The sequence below is a fragment of the Salvelinus fontinalis genome, chromosome 14, assembly GCF_029448725.1.
Source record: "Salvelinus fontinalis isolate EN_2023a chromosome 14, ASM2944872v1, whole genome shotgun sequence".
Lineage (NCBI taxonomy): Eukaryota > Metazoa > Chordata > Actinopteri > Salmoniformes > Salmonidae > Salvelinus > Salvelinus fontinalis.
Genome location: NC_074678.1, coordinates 2,483,017 through 2,498,911, shown reverse-complemented (window position 1 = coordinate 2,498,911; position 15,895 = coordinate 2,483,017). Strand labels below are relative to the sequence as shown.

The 15,895-nt window shown below is 43.5% G+C and overlaps 1 protein-coding gene across 1 annotated transcript in view; it reads left to right on the top strand.

Moving 5' to 3' along the window:
- The first annotated feature begins 7,051 nt into the window (after positions 1-7,051).
- Positions 7,052-15,895, top strand: part of si:ch73-61d6.3 (occludin) — a 43,935-nt gene continuing 35,091 nt past the window's right edge. Inside the window, exons 1-3 of the mRNA XM_055943748.1 lie at positions 7,052-7,315; positions 10,816-11,618; positions 11,849-12,019. Coding sequence (XP_055799723.1) covers positions 10,836-11,618; positions 11,849-12,019 — 954 coding nt within the window. The 5' untranslated portion in view covers positions 7,052-7,315; positions 10,816-10,835. The remainder of the gene's footprint in view (positions 7,316-10,815; positions 11,619-11,848; positions 12,020-15,895) is intronic.

The following is a 15,895-nucleotide window of genomic DNA, read 5'->3' as shown; positions in this document are numbered from 1 at the left end:
TGTGCTGGTGCCACTCAGGCAGTTAGATGTGCTGGTGCCACTCAGGCAGTTAGATGTGCTGGTGCCACTCAGGCAGTTAGATGTGCTGGTCCCACTCAGGCAGTTAGATGTGCTGGTCCCACTCAGGCAGTTAGATGTGCTGGTCCGACTCAGGCAGTTAGATGTGCTGGTCCCACTCAGGCAGTTAGATGTGCTGGTCCCACTCAGGCAGTTAGATGTGCTGGTCCCACTCAGGCAGTTAGATGTGCTGGTGCCACTCAGGCAGTTAGATGTGCTGGTCCCACTCAGGCAGTTAGATGTGCTGGTGCCACTCAGGCAGTTAGATGTGCTGGTCCCACTCGGGCAGTTAGATGTGCTGGTCCGACTCAGGCAGTTAGATGTGCTGGTCCCACTCAAGCAGTTAGATGTGCTGGTCCGACTCAGGCAGTTAGATGTGCTGGTGCCACTCAGGCAGTTAGATGTGCTGGTGCCACTCAGGCAGTTAGATGTGCTGGTGCCACTCAGGCAGTTAGATGTGCTGGTGCCACTCAGGCAGTTAGATGTGCTGGTGCCACTCAGGCAGTTAGATGTGCTGGTCCCACTCAGGCAGTTAGATGTGCTGGTGCCACTCATGCAGTTAGATGTGCTGGTCCCACTCACGCAGTTAGATGTGCTGGTGCCACTCAGGCAGTTAGATGTGCTGGTGCCACTCAGGCAGTTAGATGTGCTGGTCCGACTCAGGCAGTTAGATGTGCTGGTCCCACTCAAGCAGTTAGATGTGCTGGTCCCACTCAGGCAGTTAGATGTGCTGGTGCCACTCATGCAGTTAGATGTGCTGGTGCCACTCAGGCAGTTAGATGTGCTGGTGCCACTCAGGCAGTTAGATGTGCTGGTGCCACTCAGGCAGTTAGATGTGCTGGTGCCACTCAGGCAGTTAGATGTGCTGATGCCACTCAGGCAGTTAGATGTGCTGATGCCACTCAAGCAGTTAGATGTGCTGGTGCCACTCATGCAGTTAGATGTGCTGGTCCCACTCAGGCAGTTAGATGTGCTGGTCCGACTCAGGCAGTTAGATGTGCTGGTCCCACTCAGGCAGTTAGATGTGCTGGTGCCACTCAGGCAGTTAGATGTGCTGGTGCCACTCAGGCAGTTAGATGTGCTGGTCCCACTCAGGCAGTTAGATGTGCTGGTGCCACTCAGGCAGTTAGATGTGCTGGTGCCACTCAGGCAGTTAGATGTGCTGGTGCCACTCAGGCAGTTAGATGTGCTGGTCCCACTCAGGCAGTTAGATGTGCTGGTCCCACTCAGGCAGTTAGATGTGCTGGTGCCACTCAGGCAGTTAGATGTGCTGGTCCCACTCAGGCAGTTAGATGTGCTGGTCCCACTCAGGCAGTTAGATGTGCTGGTCCCACTCAGGCAGTTAGATGTGCTGGTCCGACTCAGGCAGTTAGATGTGCTGGTCCCACTCAGGCAGTTAGATGTGCTGGTGCCACTCAGGCAGTTAGATGTGCTGGTCCCACTCAGGCAGTTAGATGTGCTGGTCCCACTCAGGCAGTTAGATGTGCTGGTGCCACTCAGGCAGTTTACATTACTGATTGAGGACCTCTATGTGTTGAATGTGATTGCTTTCCTTAAATCTTATATATATATTATATTTATATTTTTTTATTGTGCTGAATTCTATTGTTTTATACACGTGTATGTTGTTTTAATATTATGTTTTTATTTGTAATGTGTACATGGCTTTCTTGTAAACTATATTTTAATCTCAATGTGACTCTCTGTTTAAATAAAGGTTAAATAAAATAATTAAATCAATAAAGATAAATGGATGGTTTTAGAGATGAGAATGTCTTGCAATTCAAAATGGATAGAGGCATGATCTTACACAGTTGGCCTAAATCATCACTCAGGGGCGCTCACACAGGCCTATGTCTGCAAACAGTGAACAACTGTAATTGCCCACATTTCCTGCTGTCTCTCCGATCACCTCTGGACTAGGATGATATATTATACAGCTGCTTCACACTGTCTATGTGTCGGAAGTCACCCAGCTGCTCATGACAACGTCATAAATCTGCAAGTCCTCAAAACTGAAATAATGGAAAATATTAGCGTAGTGTAATTCCATCTAATTAGATGGTGCCAATCTTTCCCATTGATTAGGGATTGAGGCCCTTTATCCTAATATACACATGACAGCCTTACTACATGGTGACCCAACAAGGTATGGGGAATATGGACACGAGTCAACTTAAGACCACTTACTCTATATACATTGTAAAACATCTGTATACATTGTAAAACATAAACTATCTCTTTGAGAATATATGCAGCAACCTGTCAGTCATCACAGTGCTGAATATTGGCTTCTTAGCAAGGTGCAATTCCCAACACAATCAAAGGTGACTACAACAGACAAAGGGACTGAGTATGTAGCTAATGAACTCAATCTTCAAGAGAATGGCCTTTGACTACTGCCATACAAGTAGTCAGTAAAATGTCCTTTAGTATTCATATAAGCCTCTCAGTGTGCTCCAGCTGAACTCCTCATCAACTAATTAGTGAATGTCATTTATCCCCAGAGAGGAAAATTGTAGGCTTGCCAACAGCCGCAGACATAGATATACAGTACATTACAAAGACACACCGGTACACAGAACATAGAAAGAACACAGGTAAGAATGCTGTAACGGGACAACACCAGTTTGCGGGGCCACAGATGGCCACAGATGGCCATCTAGTGATTACAGAATGGACTCACACCTTCTGATGAGCATCAGATTAAAAGGGGAAAGGTCCTATTGAAACATTTTTGGGTACTCTGTCAAACATTCTTTCAATAAAACAGAATTTAATGCAGCACAGATAATGATACAGATTATTTTAAATAAAAATAAGAATGTTAGTAGAACTGTCTGTGACTGTTTACCTCATAAGAAAGATATTTGGTTCTAATGTACTGTCTATGAGAAGGTAATATTGTATTTCAGTAAAATGTGTACATTTTCTTGTTTACTTAATAATGCTGGTGTGTCGTTATACTGCGTTAACAGACAAGTGATACTGTGAGGTCAAGATTCTTACAGTACCCACAAGCTATAGAAAGGTGGAGCCATTCACCAAAAACAAAACACATACAGTATCTCCTGGGAATTAATGAATAACTAGGCCACCTCAGATATCCAAAGTATTAGGCAACCACTGAGAACATAAAGAGATTAAATAAAGAGAGTAAAAAATAGAAATGTAGATCATGTCATACATTTGGCAAAGCATGCCAAATCAAATCAAATGTTATTTGTCACATGCACCGAATACAACAGTGAAATGCTTACTTACAAGCCCTTAACCAACAATGCAGTTAATAAAAATACTTAAACAAATAAGATATAAAAGTAACAAATAATTAAAGAGCAGCAGTAAAATAACAATAGCGAGGCTATATACAGGGGGTACCGGTACAGAGTCAATGTGCGGGGGCACCGGTTAGTCGAGGTAATTGAAACTAGACTTGGTGCTCCGGTACTGCTTGCCGTGCGGGAGCAGAGAGAACAGTCTATGACAAGGGTGGCTGGAGTATTTTTAGGGCCTTCCTCTGACGCCGCCTGGTACAGAGGTCCTGGATGGCAGGAAACTTGGCACCAGTGATGTACTGGGCCGTACGCACTACCAACTGTAGTGCCTTGCGGTCGGACGCAGTGCAGTTGCCATACCAGACAGTGATGCAACCAGTCAGGATGCTCTCGATGGTGCAGCTGTAGAACCTTTTTGAGGATCTGAGGACCCATGCCAAATCTTTTGAGTACCCTGAGGGGGAATAGGTTTTGTCGTACCCGCTTCACGACTGTCTTGGTGTGCTTGGACCATGTTAGTTTGTTGGTGATGTGGACACCAAGGAACTTGAAGCTCTCAACCTGCTCCTTTACAGCCCCGTCGAATGGGGGCGTGCTCGATCCTCCTTTTCTTGTAGTCCACAATCATCTCCTTTGTCTTGATCACGTTGAGGGAGAGGTTGTTGTCCTTGCACCACACGGCCAGTAGATAAGGATCTACACTGAGTGTACAAAACATTAGGAACACCTTCCTAATATTGAGTTCCAACCCCTTTGGCCTTCAGAACAGCCTCAAGTTGTCGGGGCACGGACTCTACAAGGTGTCAAAAGCATTCCACAGGGATGCTAGTCCATGTTGACTCAAATGATTCCCACAGTTGTGTCCAGTTGGCTGGATGTCCTTTGCGCGGTGGATCATTGTTGATACACACAGGAAACTGTTGAGCATGAAGAAAACCCAGCAGTGCTGCAGTTTTTGACACAATCAAGCCGGTGCGCCTGGCACCTACTGCCATACCCCGTTCAATGCTACTTAAATGTTTTGTCTTTCTTGCCCATTCACCCTCTGAATGGCACACATACACAGCCCATGTCTCAATTGTCTCAAATCTCAAGGCATAAAAATCATTATTTAACCTGGCTCCTCCCCTTCATCTACACTGATTGAAGTGGATTCAACAGGTGACATCAATAAGGGATCATAGCTTTCACCTGGATTCACTTGGTCAGTCTATGTCATGAAAAAGAGTAGGTGTTCCTAATGTTTTGTACACTCAGTGTACAATCCCAGTCCCTCTGTGTAGCCTCTGGACCACATGTACAGTACATCCCATAGGATCTCACTGTCCTTGCCTGCACTGCAGTTGATGAAATGCATTCATGCAATAAAAATTGGTTCAAAAAGGTAGTGAAATGGCTGATCAAAGCAGCTAAACTGACTTGCCTCATCTTGAATGTAAGTATATGGGTTCCTATTACAACGCTAGTATTTAGATTTGGGATGGATAGGCCTACAGTAAAAGTCAAAAGTTTGGACACACCTACTCATTCAAGGGTTTTTCATTATTTGTACTATTTTCTACATTGTAGAATAATAGTGCAGATAAAAAAACAATGAAATAACACATATGGAATCATGTAGTAACAAAAAAGTGTATATATTTTATATTTTTGATTCTTCAAAGTAGCCACCCTTTGCCTTGATGACAGCTTTGCACACTCTTGGGATTATCTCGATCAGCTTCACCTAGAATGCTTTTCCAACAGTCTTAAAGGAGTTCCCACATATGCTGAGCACTTGTTGGCTGCTTTTCCTTCACTCTGCGGTCCAACTCATCCCAAACAACCTCAATTGGGTTGAGGTCGGGTGATTGTGAAGGCCAGGTCATCTGATGCAGCACTCCATCACTCTCCTTCTTGGTCAAATAGCCCTTACACAGCCTGGAGGTGTGTTGGGTCATTGTCCCATTGAAAAACAAATGATAGTCCCACTAAGCACAAACCAGACGGGATGGCGTATCGCTGCAGAATGCTGTGGTAGCCATGCTGGTTAAGTGTGCCTTGAATTCTAAATACCCCCCCCCCCCCCCCCACACAGCGGTTGGAACCAAAAATCTCAAATTTGGACTCATCAGACCAAAGTACAGACTTCCACCGGTCTAATGTCCATTGCTCGTGTTTCTTGGCCCAAGCAATTATCTTCTTCTTATTTGTGTCCTTTAGTAGTGGTTTCTTTGCAGCAATTCAACCATGAAGGATTGATTCACGCAGTCTCTTCTGAACAGTTGATGTTGAGATGTCTCTGTTACTTGAACTTTGAAGCATTTATTTGGGCTGCAATTTCTGACTCTGGTAACTCTAATGAACTTATCCTCTGCAGCAGAGGTAACTCTGGGTCTTCCTTTCCTGTGGCGGTCCTCATGAGAGCCAGTTTCATCATTGCACTTGTTGGTTTTTGCGACTGCACTTGAAGAAATTTTCAAAGTTCTTGAAATTTTACTGATTGACTGACCTTTATGTCTTAAATTAATGATGGACTGTCATTTCTCTTTGGTTATTTGAGCTGTTCTTGCCATAATATGGACTTGGTCTTTTACCAAATAGGGCTATCTTCTGTATACAGCCCCTACCTTGTCACAAAACAACTGATTGCTTCAAACGCATTAAGAAGGAAAGAAATTCCACAAATGAACTTTTAACAAGGCACACCTGTTAATTGAAATGCATTCCAGGTGACTATCTCATGAAGCTGGTTGAGAGAATGCCAAGAGTGTGCAAAGCTGTCATCAAGGCAAAGGGTGGCTACTTTGAAGAATCTTAAATCTAAAATATATTTTGATTTGTTTAACACTTTTTTGGTTACTACATGATTCCATATGTGGAATTGACTGACCTTTATGTCTTAAATTAATGATGGACTGTCATTTCTCTTTGCTTATTTGAGCTGTTCTTGCCATAATATGGACTTGGTCTTTTACCAAATAGGGCTATCTTCTGTATACAACCCCTACCTTGTCACAAAACAACTGATTGCTTCAAACGCATTAAGAAGGAAAGAAATTCCACAAATGAACTTTTAACAAGGCACACCTGTTAATTGAAATGCATTCCAGGTGACTATCATGAAGCTGGTTGAGAGAATGCCAAGCGTGTGCAAAGCTGTCATCAAGGCAAAGGGTGGCTACTTTGAAGAATCTTAAATCTAAAATATATTTTGATTTGTTTAACACTTTTTTGGTTACTACATGATTCCAGATGTGTTATTCCATCATATTGATGTCTTCACTATTATTCTACAATATAGAAAATTGTAAAAATAAAGAAAAACCCTTGAATGAGTAGGTGTGTCTAAACTTTTAACTGGTACTTTACCAGCGCAAAATTTGCACATGTTATTTTCTGGTGGAAATAAACATCTGACCAAACCCCAAACCTTTTATAGAAGTCAAGTTTATATATAATGTTTCATTTATACATTTTTTGTTTTTCCTCTTATCTTGAAGGGGGGAAAGTTCTGAAAAAGCCTGGCGCAAAGGAATTGAATTTGGTCTATTGGTTGTTACATGGTAACTAAATGCTAAGATAGATAAAATGCTAATACCTGTAAAAAGGTGTGAGAAAATGCACAGAACCAGTGTTTTCGGAATTCAATCAACCAATGGACTTTTTCTCTCAAGTGTAACACACTGGGTAGTCGACTGGTCTAGAAATCACACCTACTTCCAGACAGCGTAGGGTTGGGCAGTCAACCAATGTCCTTGGAAAGCACAACAAAGCACTTGTTCACAGACACAGAACCGTCTCTGCGCGTGGGACGGGACAAAAGAGGGAGCCACCACAGCTAAAGAAGGTCACTAATAAACAGGTTAATTTCGTTGCTGAGTTTATTTCAACCTCTCTGGTCTACATCTTTACGGATACAAAGTAAACTCGCAAAACGACGGCGTTTTCGGTACTGCGTTAAGCGCCAACAACCGTCAGTTTTTTTCTTTTACATTCAGGTAAGTGAAATGGGCGTTAAATCGAATTTAAACCGTTAGAAAGCGAAATAATAACCTATTTAAATGGGTAGACTTCATTTTAACATTTAGTTTGAGGACTTTTCCCACGCACTCTACGGTGGTTCAAAAAAGTCAACAGTCTACAAGACATGGTGTTCGATTGGCTACATATTGAACACCATGTCTTCTAGACCAGGGTTTCCCAAACTGGGTCCTGGGGCCCCCACTGGGTGCACGTTTTGGTTTTTGCCCTAGCACTACTAGACAGCTGATTAAAATAAGCAAAGCTTGATGATGAGTTGGTTATTTGAATTAGCTGTGTAGTGCTAGAGCAAAAAACCTGAAGATACACCCGGCGGGTGCAGGACCTAGTTTGGGAACCCCTGTAGAGTGTACTGTAAGTGGGGATAGGCCTCAAACTAAATATTAAAATAACGTCGACCAATTTAAATAGGTTATTATTTCGCTTGTAAATGTTTTAGGCTACGTTTGGAGTATTTTATAATTAATATTAGTTGCTCTAAACTAGGTTTTCTTTTGGTCTATATATTGTCAAGTGTTCGCGTTCTCTCACACAAGCTCGCAATTGTGCCTGCTCTGAGAGACGTGAAGTGCGCTCATCGGGCTTGAGGGGGGCTCTCACAGGTGTGGCCTGTGGGGGTTTCCGTTTGCATTGTTACTAGCTTTTCTCTGTTATTTCTGTTATTTTCAATTTTACATCCTGTATTAGGAAAACATGCCTAGTGGTTGACCTGGTTGACTCTTCAGTAAACCTGATATTATTTCGTACATAACATCAGATAGCTTTTAATGGGAACATCTCAGGCTAAAAAGTTAAAATACATTGGCATTATGCCCGTTTGTGTTCTCTAAGGGAGAAACATTTTTAAACACAGTTATTTTTGCTCTAGTCTGTCTAGCCCTGCATTGGGAGATTGTGAGACATTATTTGTTCATTATTTTCTTGTACTCCTTTATTCTCCATTTGATTTATTAGAGTGCCCCTCTCTAGAGTGTTTTTAATAGCCATGTAACTAGAGTCGCCTACTACTAGCTGTGCCCCGGCCTTAGCCTACATTAGGCACGGGGGATAATAGTTTTTGACAGATGTGAGGCATGTGATTCAGGGTTAGAATTCTGTTATCAACAAGAGATGATTGAGTGTGTGGCTGTCTGTACTGGATGACAGCAGCTCTGTACTGGATGACAGCAGCTCAGTGAGTAGTGGGTGGCTGATCTTTGACTCCAGCTTAACAGCCTCTCTATCACTGTGTTGTCTGTTTCATAGAGGCAACATTTAGATGGAGCTCTGAATTGTAGGCTGCTGTTAAACTGTATTGTATTATTGTATTTTATTTATTTGACGATTTAAAAACACAAAACAATCACACCTGGATACAACCAGGGATGGAAATTAAACTGTAAACATACACTGTATACCCTAAAAACATGGTTAAAATGTTGATGTCATGGATGGTCAGTCGTTGCATCCATATCTCTGTCCACGTATTTGAGAGTGGTAACATCTCTCCAGGCCCATTCCTCAAGCTTAAAAAAAAATCAAAACAGAGTAGGGGTGGCCGCTTTGTTATTGTTTCAGTTAAGGACTTTAGCTTTAAAGCATTTAGCCCATTAACCATTTCTTAAGGTTTGCCTAACATAGGGGGTGGTTTTGTCTCTTCTGTCAAAACGTCCAGTCGGAGGTGTTTATTTTGGTGAGGCAGTATCATCACCATGTACATGCAGAGTCCTGGAAAGGTGTAATGGACACAGGTGTCTAAACTTTACACACTGCAGAGGGAGTTATTTCCAATATGCTGTGATGATGATGGAAGCTACTAAGCAGGCTATTGATAAACAGAGGTGGAACCCCCTTCAGAAGACACCTGATCCTCCTGCCCAAATCTACCCCTCCCTCTCTCCCACAGTATCCACACAGGAGAGCTCTTGTTGGATCCTTTTTTTTTTTTTTTTTTTTTACTGTGGCCAGTTTTTTTTCTCCTAAATACCATGGCAACCACATTTCCCACACCTAGCAGTCTTGACTTTTCCCTTCACCCTCCAAAAACAAAGACAAGAAGTTAGGGAGCGAGAGGGGAGGGAGGGGGAGAGGAAAGACGGAATGAAAGATATGGAGTGGGGGAGGGGGGTTGTGGGAGGAAGGGGGGAGAGGATGAGGGGAAGGTGTATGAGAAGGAGGCTCTCAGTCAGGAGAGACCCCTACTGAACTGAGTCATAAAGAGAGAGAAGTAATGGCTGTACTGGGTTGAGCCTGGCCTGTCTGTTTTGTTTGTCCTCCATGATGTAAAGCTTTGGGCCGTTCACAGTGTGTCTGTGAGTGTGACTGTAAGGAAACAGGGAGTTCTTCACCCCCTTTCAGGCAAGAAGACAGACAGGCAGGCAAGCAGGAAGACAGGCAGGCAGACAGACAGGCAGGAAGACAGGCAGGCAGACAGGCAGACAGGCAGGGAGGAATACAGGCATGGAGGAAGACAGGTAGGGAGACAGGTGGGCAGCCAGGCAGGCAGCCAGGCCAGAAGACAGGCAGGAAGACAGGCAGGCAGGAAGTCTAAATGTCTTGTACTACTGTTATCTAATGAATTTAGCCACACACTGTTCTTGCCCGGTGCTACAATGTGTCATGATAAATAGATGGAACAATGCAGTCTTCTGATGTCAAAGACAGACATGGCCTCCTCAGCATCAACACTAAAATAAATACTTCACAAATGTAAACATCTTTAAATATGTTTTCTTCTTGAATTAAATCAGCTTGTTGTGAATGCCAAACTTTTGTCTGTTGACTATTATAAAATAATGGCCATTGTTAAGTCTGTTTATACTGTGTGCTAGCAGTTACGTGTGGCCTAAATACAAAACAAAACCAAATTTGGCCGAGGATGGGATATGAAGTGTTCAAAGGCAGCAGGACAATTTGAGGGATTGAAGGAGACTCCCACTGCCCACGGGGCCCGGGTGAAAAGCAGCATTGTGCTGGGTTGGGCTGCTGTCTGAACTCTGAACTCTGGTTCCTGGTACCAACATCTCCATGCTGGTTCTGACTTTGCTGGTTCATGGAACTCAAAGCCGAGGTCATCTGTAAAGTGTTTATGTTGTAAATGATGGCCTGATGCACCCCTTCTAAATAAATGATGGCATGGTGCACCCCCTCTAAATAACTTAACATTGGTAGTATTCATAAAGGAGAACAGACATCGGACTACTGTCTGTAAATGTACAATCAATCATCAAACACATCTGTTTTATAAGTCATACATGTTGGGACCAGTCAAGTAAATAACGTCTAATAGGAATATAATAGCAATAAACACACATATGTATTTAATTATATTACTGTAAAGCTTGCCAAGTGTAGTCATGTCGATTCATTCTATTCGTGTAAATCTTGAGATGAGCACGGTCAAGTGTAATCCTGTACATTGCCACACCTCACACCTCATCAAAGCTATGTGTCAAGTGCATATATTTTGTCTCTGTAGGTCCCTGCCATCTTTGAGAGATGTTTGAGAAGCAGCGTTACGACAGCCCTCCCGTCTACAGTCCTCCATACAGCCCGGAATCCAATGGCTACGGCCCCCCACAAAGCTACCACCCGCCCAGGAGTGAGTTTGACCCATATCCACCACCACCGGGCTCCTACTACATGGAAGAGAAGCCCCAACACTTCTACAAGTGGATCTCTCCTCCTGGCATCGTCAAGGCCATGTTTGGCACAATCATAGTGCTCTGTGTGGGGATCTTTGCCTGTGTGGCCTCCACCCTTGTCTGGGACATGCAGTACGGGATGGGGGGGATGGGGGGGATGGGCTCCTACGGCGGAGGGATGGGCTACGGTGGCGGTTATGGGGGAATGGGCGGCGGCTATGGCTCCAGCTACGGCTCTGGCTATGGAGGAGGCTATGGAGGAGGCTATGGTAGCTCCTACCCGACACCTTACTCGGCCAAAACAACCATGATAGCTATGGCGGCCATCAACTTCTTTGTAGCGCTGGGATTCTTCGTGGCCAGTTTCTCTAAATCGACCACGTTCAGGAGCAGGAAGTTCTTCCTGGTGGTTCTGGTGGTCAGTGCTATCATGGCTGTCATCCAGGGCATCATCACCATTGTGTACGTCGTAGGGGTGAACCCTATGGCACAGAGCTCTCAGAACATGATGTACAACCCTATGCTGATGATGTGCCAGAACCTGTACGGAAGCAGCTATTCTAATATGGGTGGAGTGGGGGGTTTCGGCATGTATAACCAGTACCTCTATCACTACTGCTACGTGGACCCACAAGAGGTAAAGCAACAGTTATACTACCTGTGTAATGTGTCATGTGATTGTGGTGTTGTTGGTGCTCTGAAGATGTAGAATTGGTCTATGCTTACAGGCGGGTCCTTAACCCCTTTATTGAACCCTTATACGGTGTATTTTCTTTTTAGCCCTTTAAGCCTTAAATAACAATGTAGTATTTCAGATAGTTTGTGTAATAATCTGTAATCTGCTTGATGTTGATGTGTCTCCTTCAGGGTGTAGCCATGGTGTGTGGCTTCCTGGTTACCGCTGCCTTGGTCGTGGCTGCTTTCTTCTCCCACAAAACCAGAGGCAAGATCTGGCGCTACGGCAAGCCCAACATCTACTGGGAACAGCCCCCTGAGACTGGAGGACTAGTTTCTGAAGGCAGAGATGTGAAGGACTGGGTAAGGAAAACTCATCCTGGTATGAATATCATGCACATACTCTTGATTGATGGATTTGATTTGCCAGTAAAAAACAACAACAACATATACACAGTACCAATATTGAAAAAATATGATAATAAAACACAATACATGTGACGGGGATATCACAATACATGTGACGGGGATATCACAATACATGTGACGGGGATATCACAATACATGTGACGGGGAAATCACAATACATGTGACGGGGATATCACAATACATGTGACGGAGATATAACTATACATGTGACGGGGTTATCACAAATGTGACAGGGATATCACAATAAATGTGACAGGGATATCACAATACATGTGACGGGGATATCACAATACATGTGACGGGGATATCACAAATGTGACAGGGATATCACAATAAATGTGACGGGGATATCACAATAAATGAGACGGGGATATCACAAATGTGACGGGGATATCACAAATGTGACAGGGATATCACAATACATGTGACGGGGATATCACAATACATGTGACAGGGATATCACAAATTCAGAGACTACACACAATACCCCATAATGACAAAGCAAAAACTGTTTTTTAGAAATGTTTTCAAATGTATTAAAAATGAAATATGACATTTACATAAGTATTCAGACACTTTACTCAGTACTTTGATGAAGCACCTTTGGCAGTGATTACAGCCTCGATTCTCCTTAGGTATTACGCTACAAGCTATTTTCAGGTTTCTCCAGAGATGTTCGATCGGGTTCAAGTCCGGTCTCTGGCTGGGCCACTCAAGGACATTCAGAGACTTGTCCCGAAGCCACTGCTGCATTGTCTTGGCTGTGTGCTTAGGGTCGTTGTCCTGTTGGAAGGTGAACCTTTGCCCCAGTCTGAGGTCCTGAGCGCTCTGGAGCAGGTTTTCTTCAAGGATCTCTCTGTACGTTGCTCTGTTCATTTTTCCCTCAATTCTGACAAGTCTCCCAGTCTCTGCCGCTGAAAAATATCCCCACAGCATGATGCTGCAACTACCATGCTTCACCGTAGGGATAGTGCCAGGTTTCCTACAGACGTGACACTTGGCCAAAGAGTTCACTCTTGGTTTCATCAGTCCAGAGAATCTTGTTTCTCATGGTCAGAGTGATTTAGGTGCCTTTTGGCAAATTCCAAGCGGGCTGTCATGTTCCTTTTACTGAGTAGTGGCTTCTATCTGGCTACTCTACCATAAAGGCCTGATTGGTGGAGTGCTGCAGAGATGGTTGTCCTTCTGGAACGTTCGCCCATCTCCACAGAGGATCTTTGGAGCTCTGTCAATGACCATCAAGTTCTTGGTCACCTCCCTGACCAAGGACCTTCTCCCCCGATTGCTCAGTTTGGCCGGGTGGCCACCTCTAGGAAGAGTCTTGGTGGTTCCAAACTTCTTCCATTTAAGAATGATTGAGGCCACTGTGTTCTTGGGGAACTTCAATGCTGCAGAATTGTTTTGGTACCCTTCCTCAGATCTGTGCCTCGACACAATCCTGTCTCAGAGCTCTACGAACGATTCCTTCGACCTCATGGCTTGGTTTTCACTCTGACATGCATTGTCAACTATGGGACCTTATATAGACAGGTGTGCCTTTCCAAATCATGTCCAATCAAATTAATTTACCACAGGTAACATCTCAAGGATGATCAATGGAAGGAGGATGCACCTGAGCTATATTTCGAGTCTCATAGCAAAGGGTCTGAATACTTATGTAAAAAAGGTATTTCTGTTTTTTGAAATCTTTAATACAGTTGCAAAAAATTCTACAACCTGTTTTTGCTCAGTCATTATGAGGTATTGTGTGTAGATTGATGAGCATTTAAATCATCTTTAAAATCCAATTTAGAGTAAGGCTGTAATGTAACAATGTCCTTGGGCTCCCAAGTGGCGCAGCGGTCTAAGGCGCTGCATCTCACGAATCCAGGCTGCATCGCATCCGGCCGCGATTGGGAGTCCCATAGGGCGGTGCACAATTGGCCCATCGTTGTCCGGGGTAGGCCGTCATTGTAAATAAGAATTTGTTCTTAACTGACTTAAATAAAATAAAAAATAACAAAAGGGGGAAGGGGTCTGAATACTTTCCGAATGTACTGTATTTCCATTGTGGTTCCTCTTTAGAGTAAAACACTGATACTGGTATTAATACACTGTAAGTATATGTTTTTAGATGCACCCAGGTTTAATGCAGGAATATTTAATTTACTATGAGTCATTGTCAGGTTGAACAAGTTACTGTGACTAATCTATCCTCTCTCCCTAATCAGTTATAACACATTAAGAAATGTTAAATCTTTGACAGTTAGAATTGCACAATACCTTAGTCAGTTGCAATGTTTTCTTTACCCGAGGTAAGTTCTGGTTCAAAACGGACTTTGGAATGCGAGGTTGCAGTTCCCAGCTTTTACTTTATGAGTTGAAAGTCCACGAGGAGTATCATCTCGTGCTTTTTATGACAGAAGAACTCAATAAAGAGTAAAAAAAACATGACACACTTACAGATACAGTATAATTCTGTAGTGAGGGCTTGGTTTAGGTGTGTGTATGTTTTCACGTATCTGACTGTGCACCTATATGTCAAAGGGTATCAGTCAATACAGTGAGTATTGTATTAGCTGTGACACATTGACTGGTCATTGATCAATATCAACCCAACATTTTCCTCTTGTACACTTCCTTTCAATTCCTGTCTCTCGCCTCAACCTTCTCTCAATTACCAGACAACCGAGAATTGTCTGATCATAAAATGTTTGTCACACTTAGGAAAATCAAACTAGTAACCTTTAACCCGTGCCCTATTCTAGTTTTACATTTTAAGAGCAGCCTTTTGACTCCTCAGGTTAGTTTTATAACTGCTAGCTATTGCTACAGTATTGCCACTTTACTGAGGGGCTGTTGTTATCAGGCTATCAGGCGGGTAGCATGGCTGTGTGTGGAGCTCATAGTTGCTGTTTGTTCAGTCTACCTGGTTTCACTCTGGCTGATCATTAACTAGTTTAAACAGGTGGTTTCTAGAGCTCTTATCTAAGGCTGACACCCTGGCTGGCAGGCTGGCTGCTGGCTGGGGTTTTAAACGTCAACAACATGTCAGGGTTGCATGTCAACAAACGGCATTGTTACCGTGGTTATTGTTGCCAGGGGGAAGGCATTGTTACCATGGTTATTGTTGCCAGGGGGATGGCATTCTTACCAGGGTTATTGTTGCCGGGGGGATGGCATTGTTACCAGGGTTATTGTTGCCAGGGGGATGGCATTGTTACCAGGGTTATTGTTGCCAGGGGGGTGGCATTGTTACCAGGGTTGTTGTTGCCAGGGGGAAGGCAATGTTACCATGGTTATTGTTGCCAGGGGGATGGCATTGTTACCCGGGTTACTTGTTGCCAGGGGAAAGGCATTGTTACCATGGTTATTGGTGAACTAGTACTGATCTAGACTGGGGATGTGTTGTTCTTGTTGACAGATGTGTGACGTGAAATTACTCAATGTAAAGCAGTCGCAAGTCAATTTCACTTAATCCGCAGTTAAATTAGCAAATTATTGAAATCCATAAAATAATCCTTAAAGGCATATGAACGGAATTCAAATGTATTTACTGTAATTGCCTGAAGGCAAAAGGAATGGGTCCCATCCCTCCTTGTTATGTTGTGTTAGTCCAGCAGGGTTGGGGTCAATTCCATTTAAATTCAGAAAGTAAACCAAATTTTCCTCATTAAGAAGCATTGCAGAGTATTGGAATTGGAATAAACATTTCAATATACTTCCTGAATTGACTGTAATCTACCCCAACCCTGTACTTCAGTAAGGCTTTTTTACAAGGGGTGTTATCTAGTTGTTTGTGGTGAGAGTGGTTGTCACAGAGCATACCCA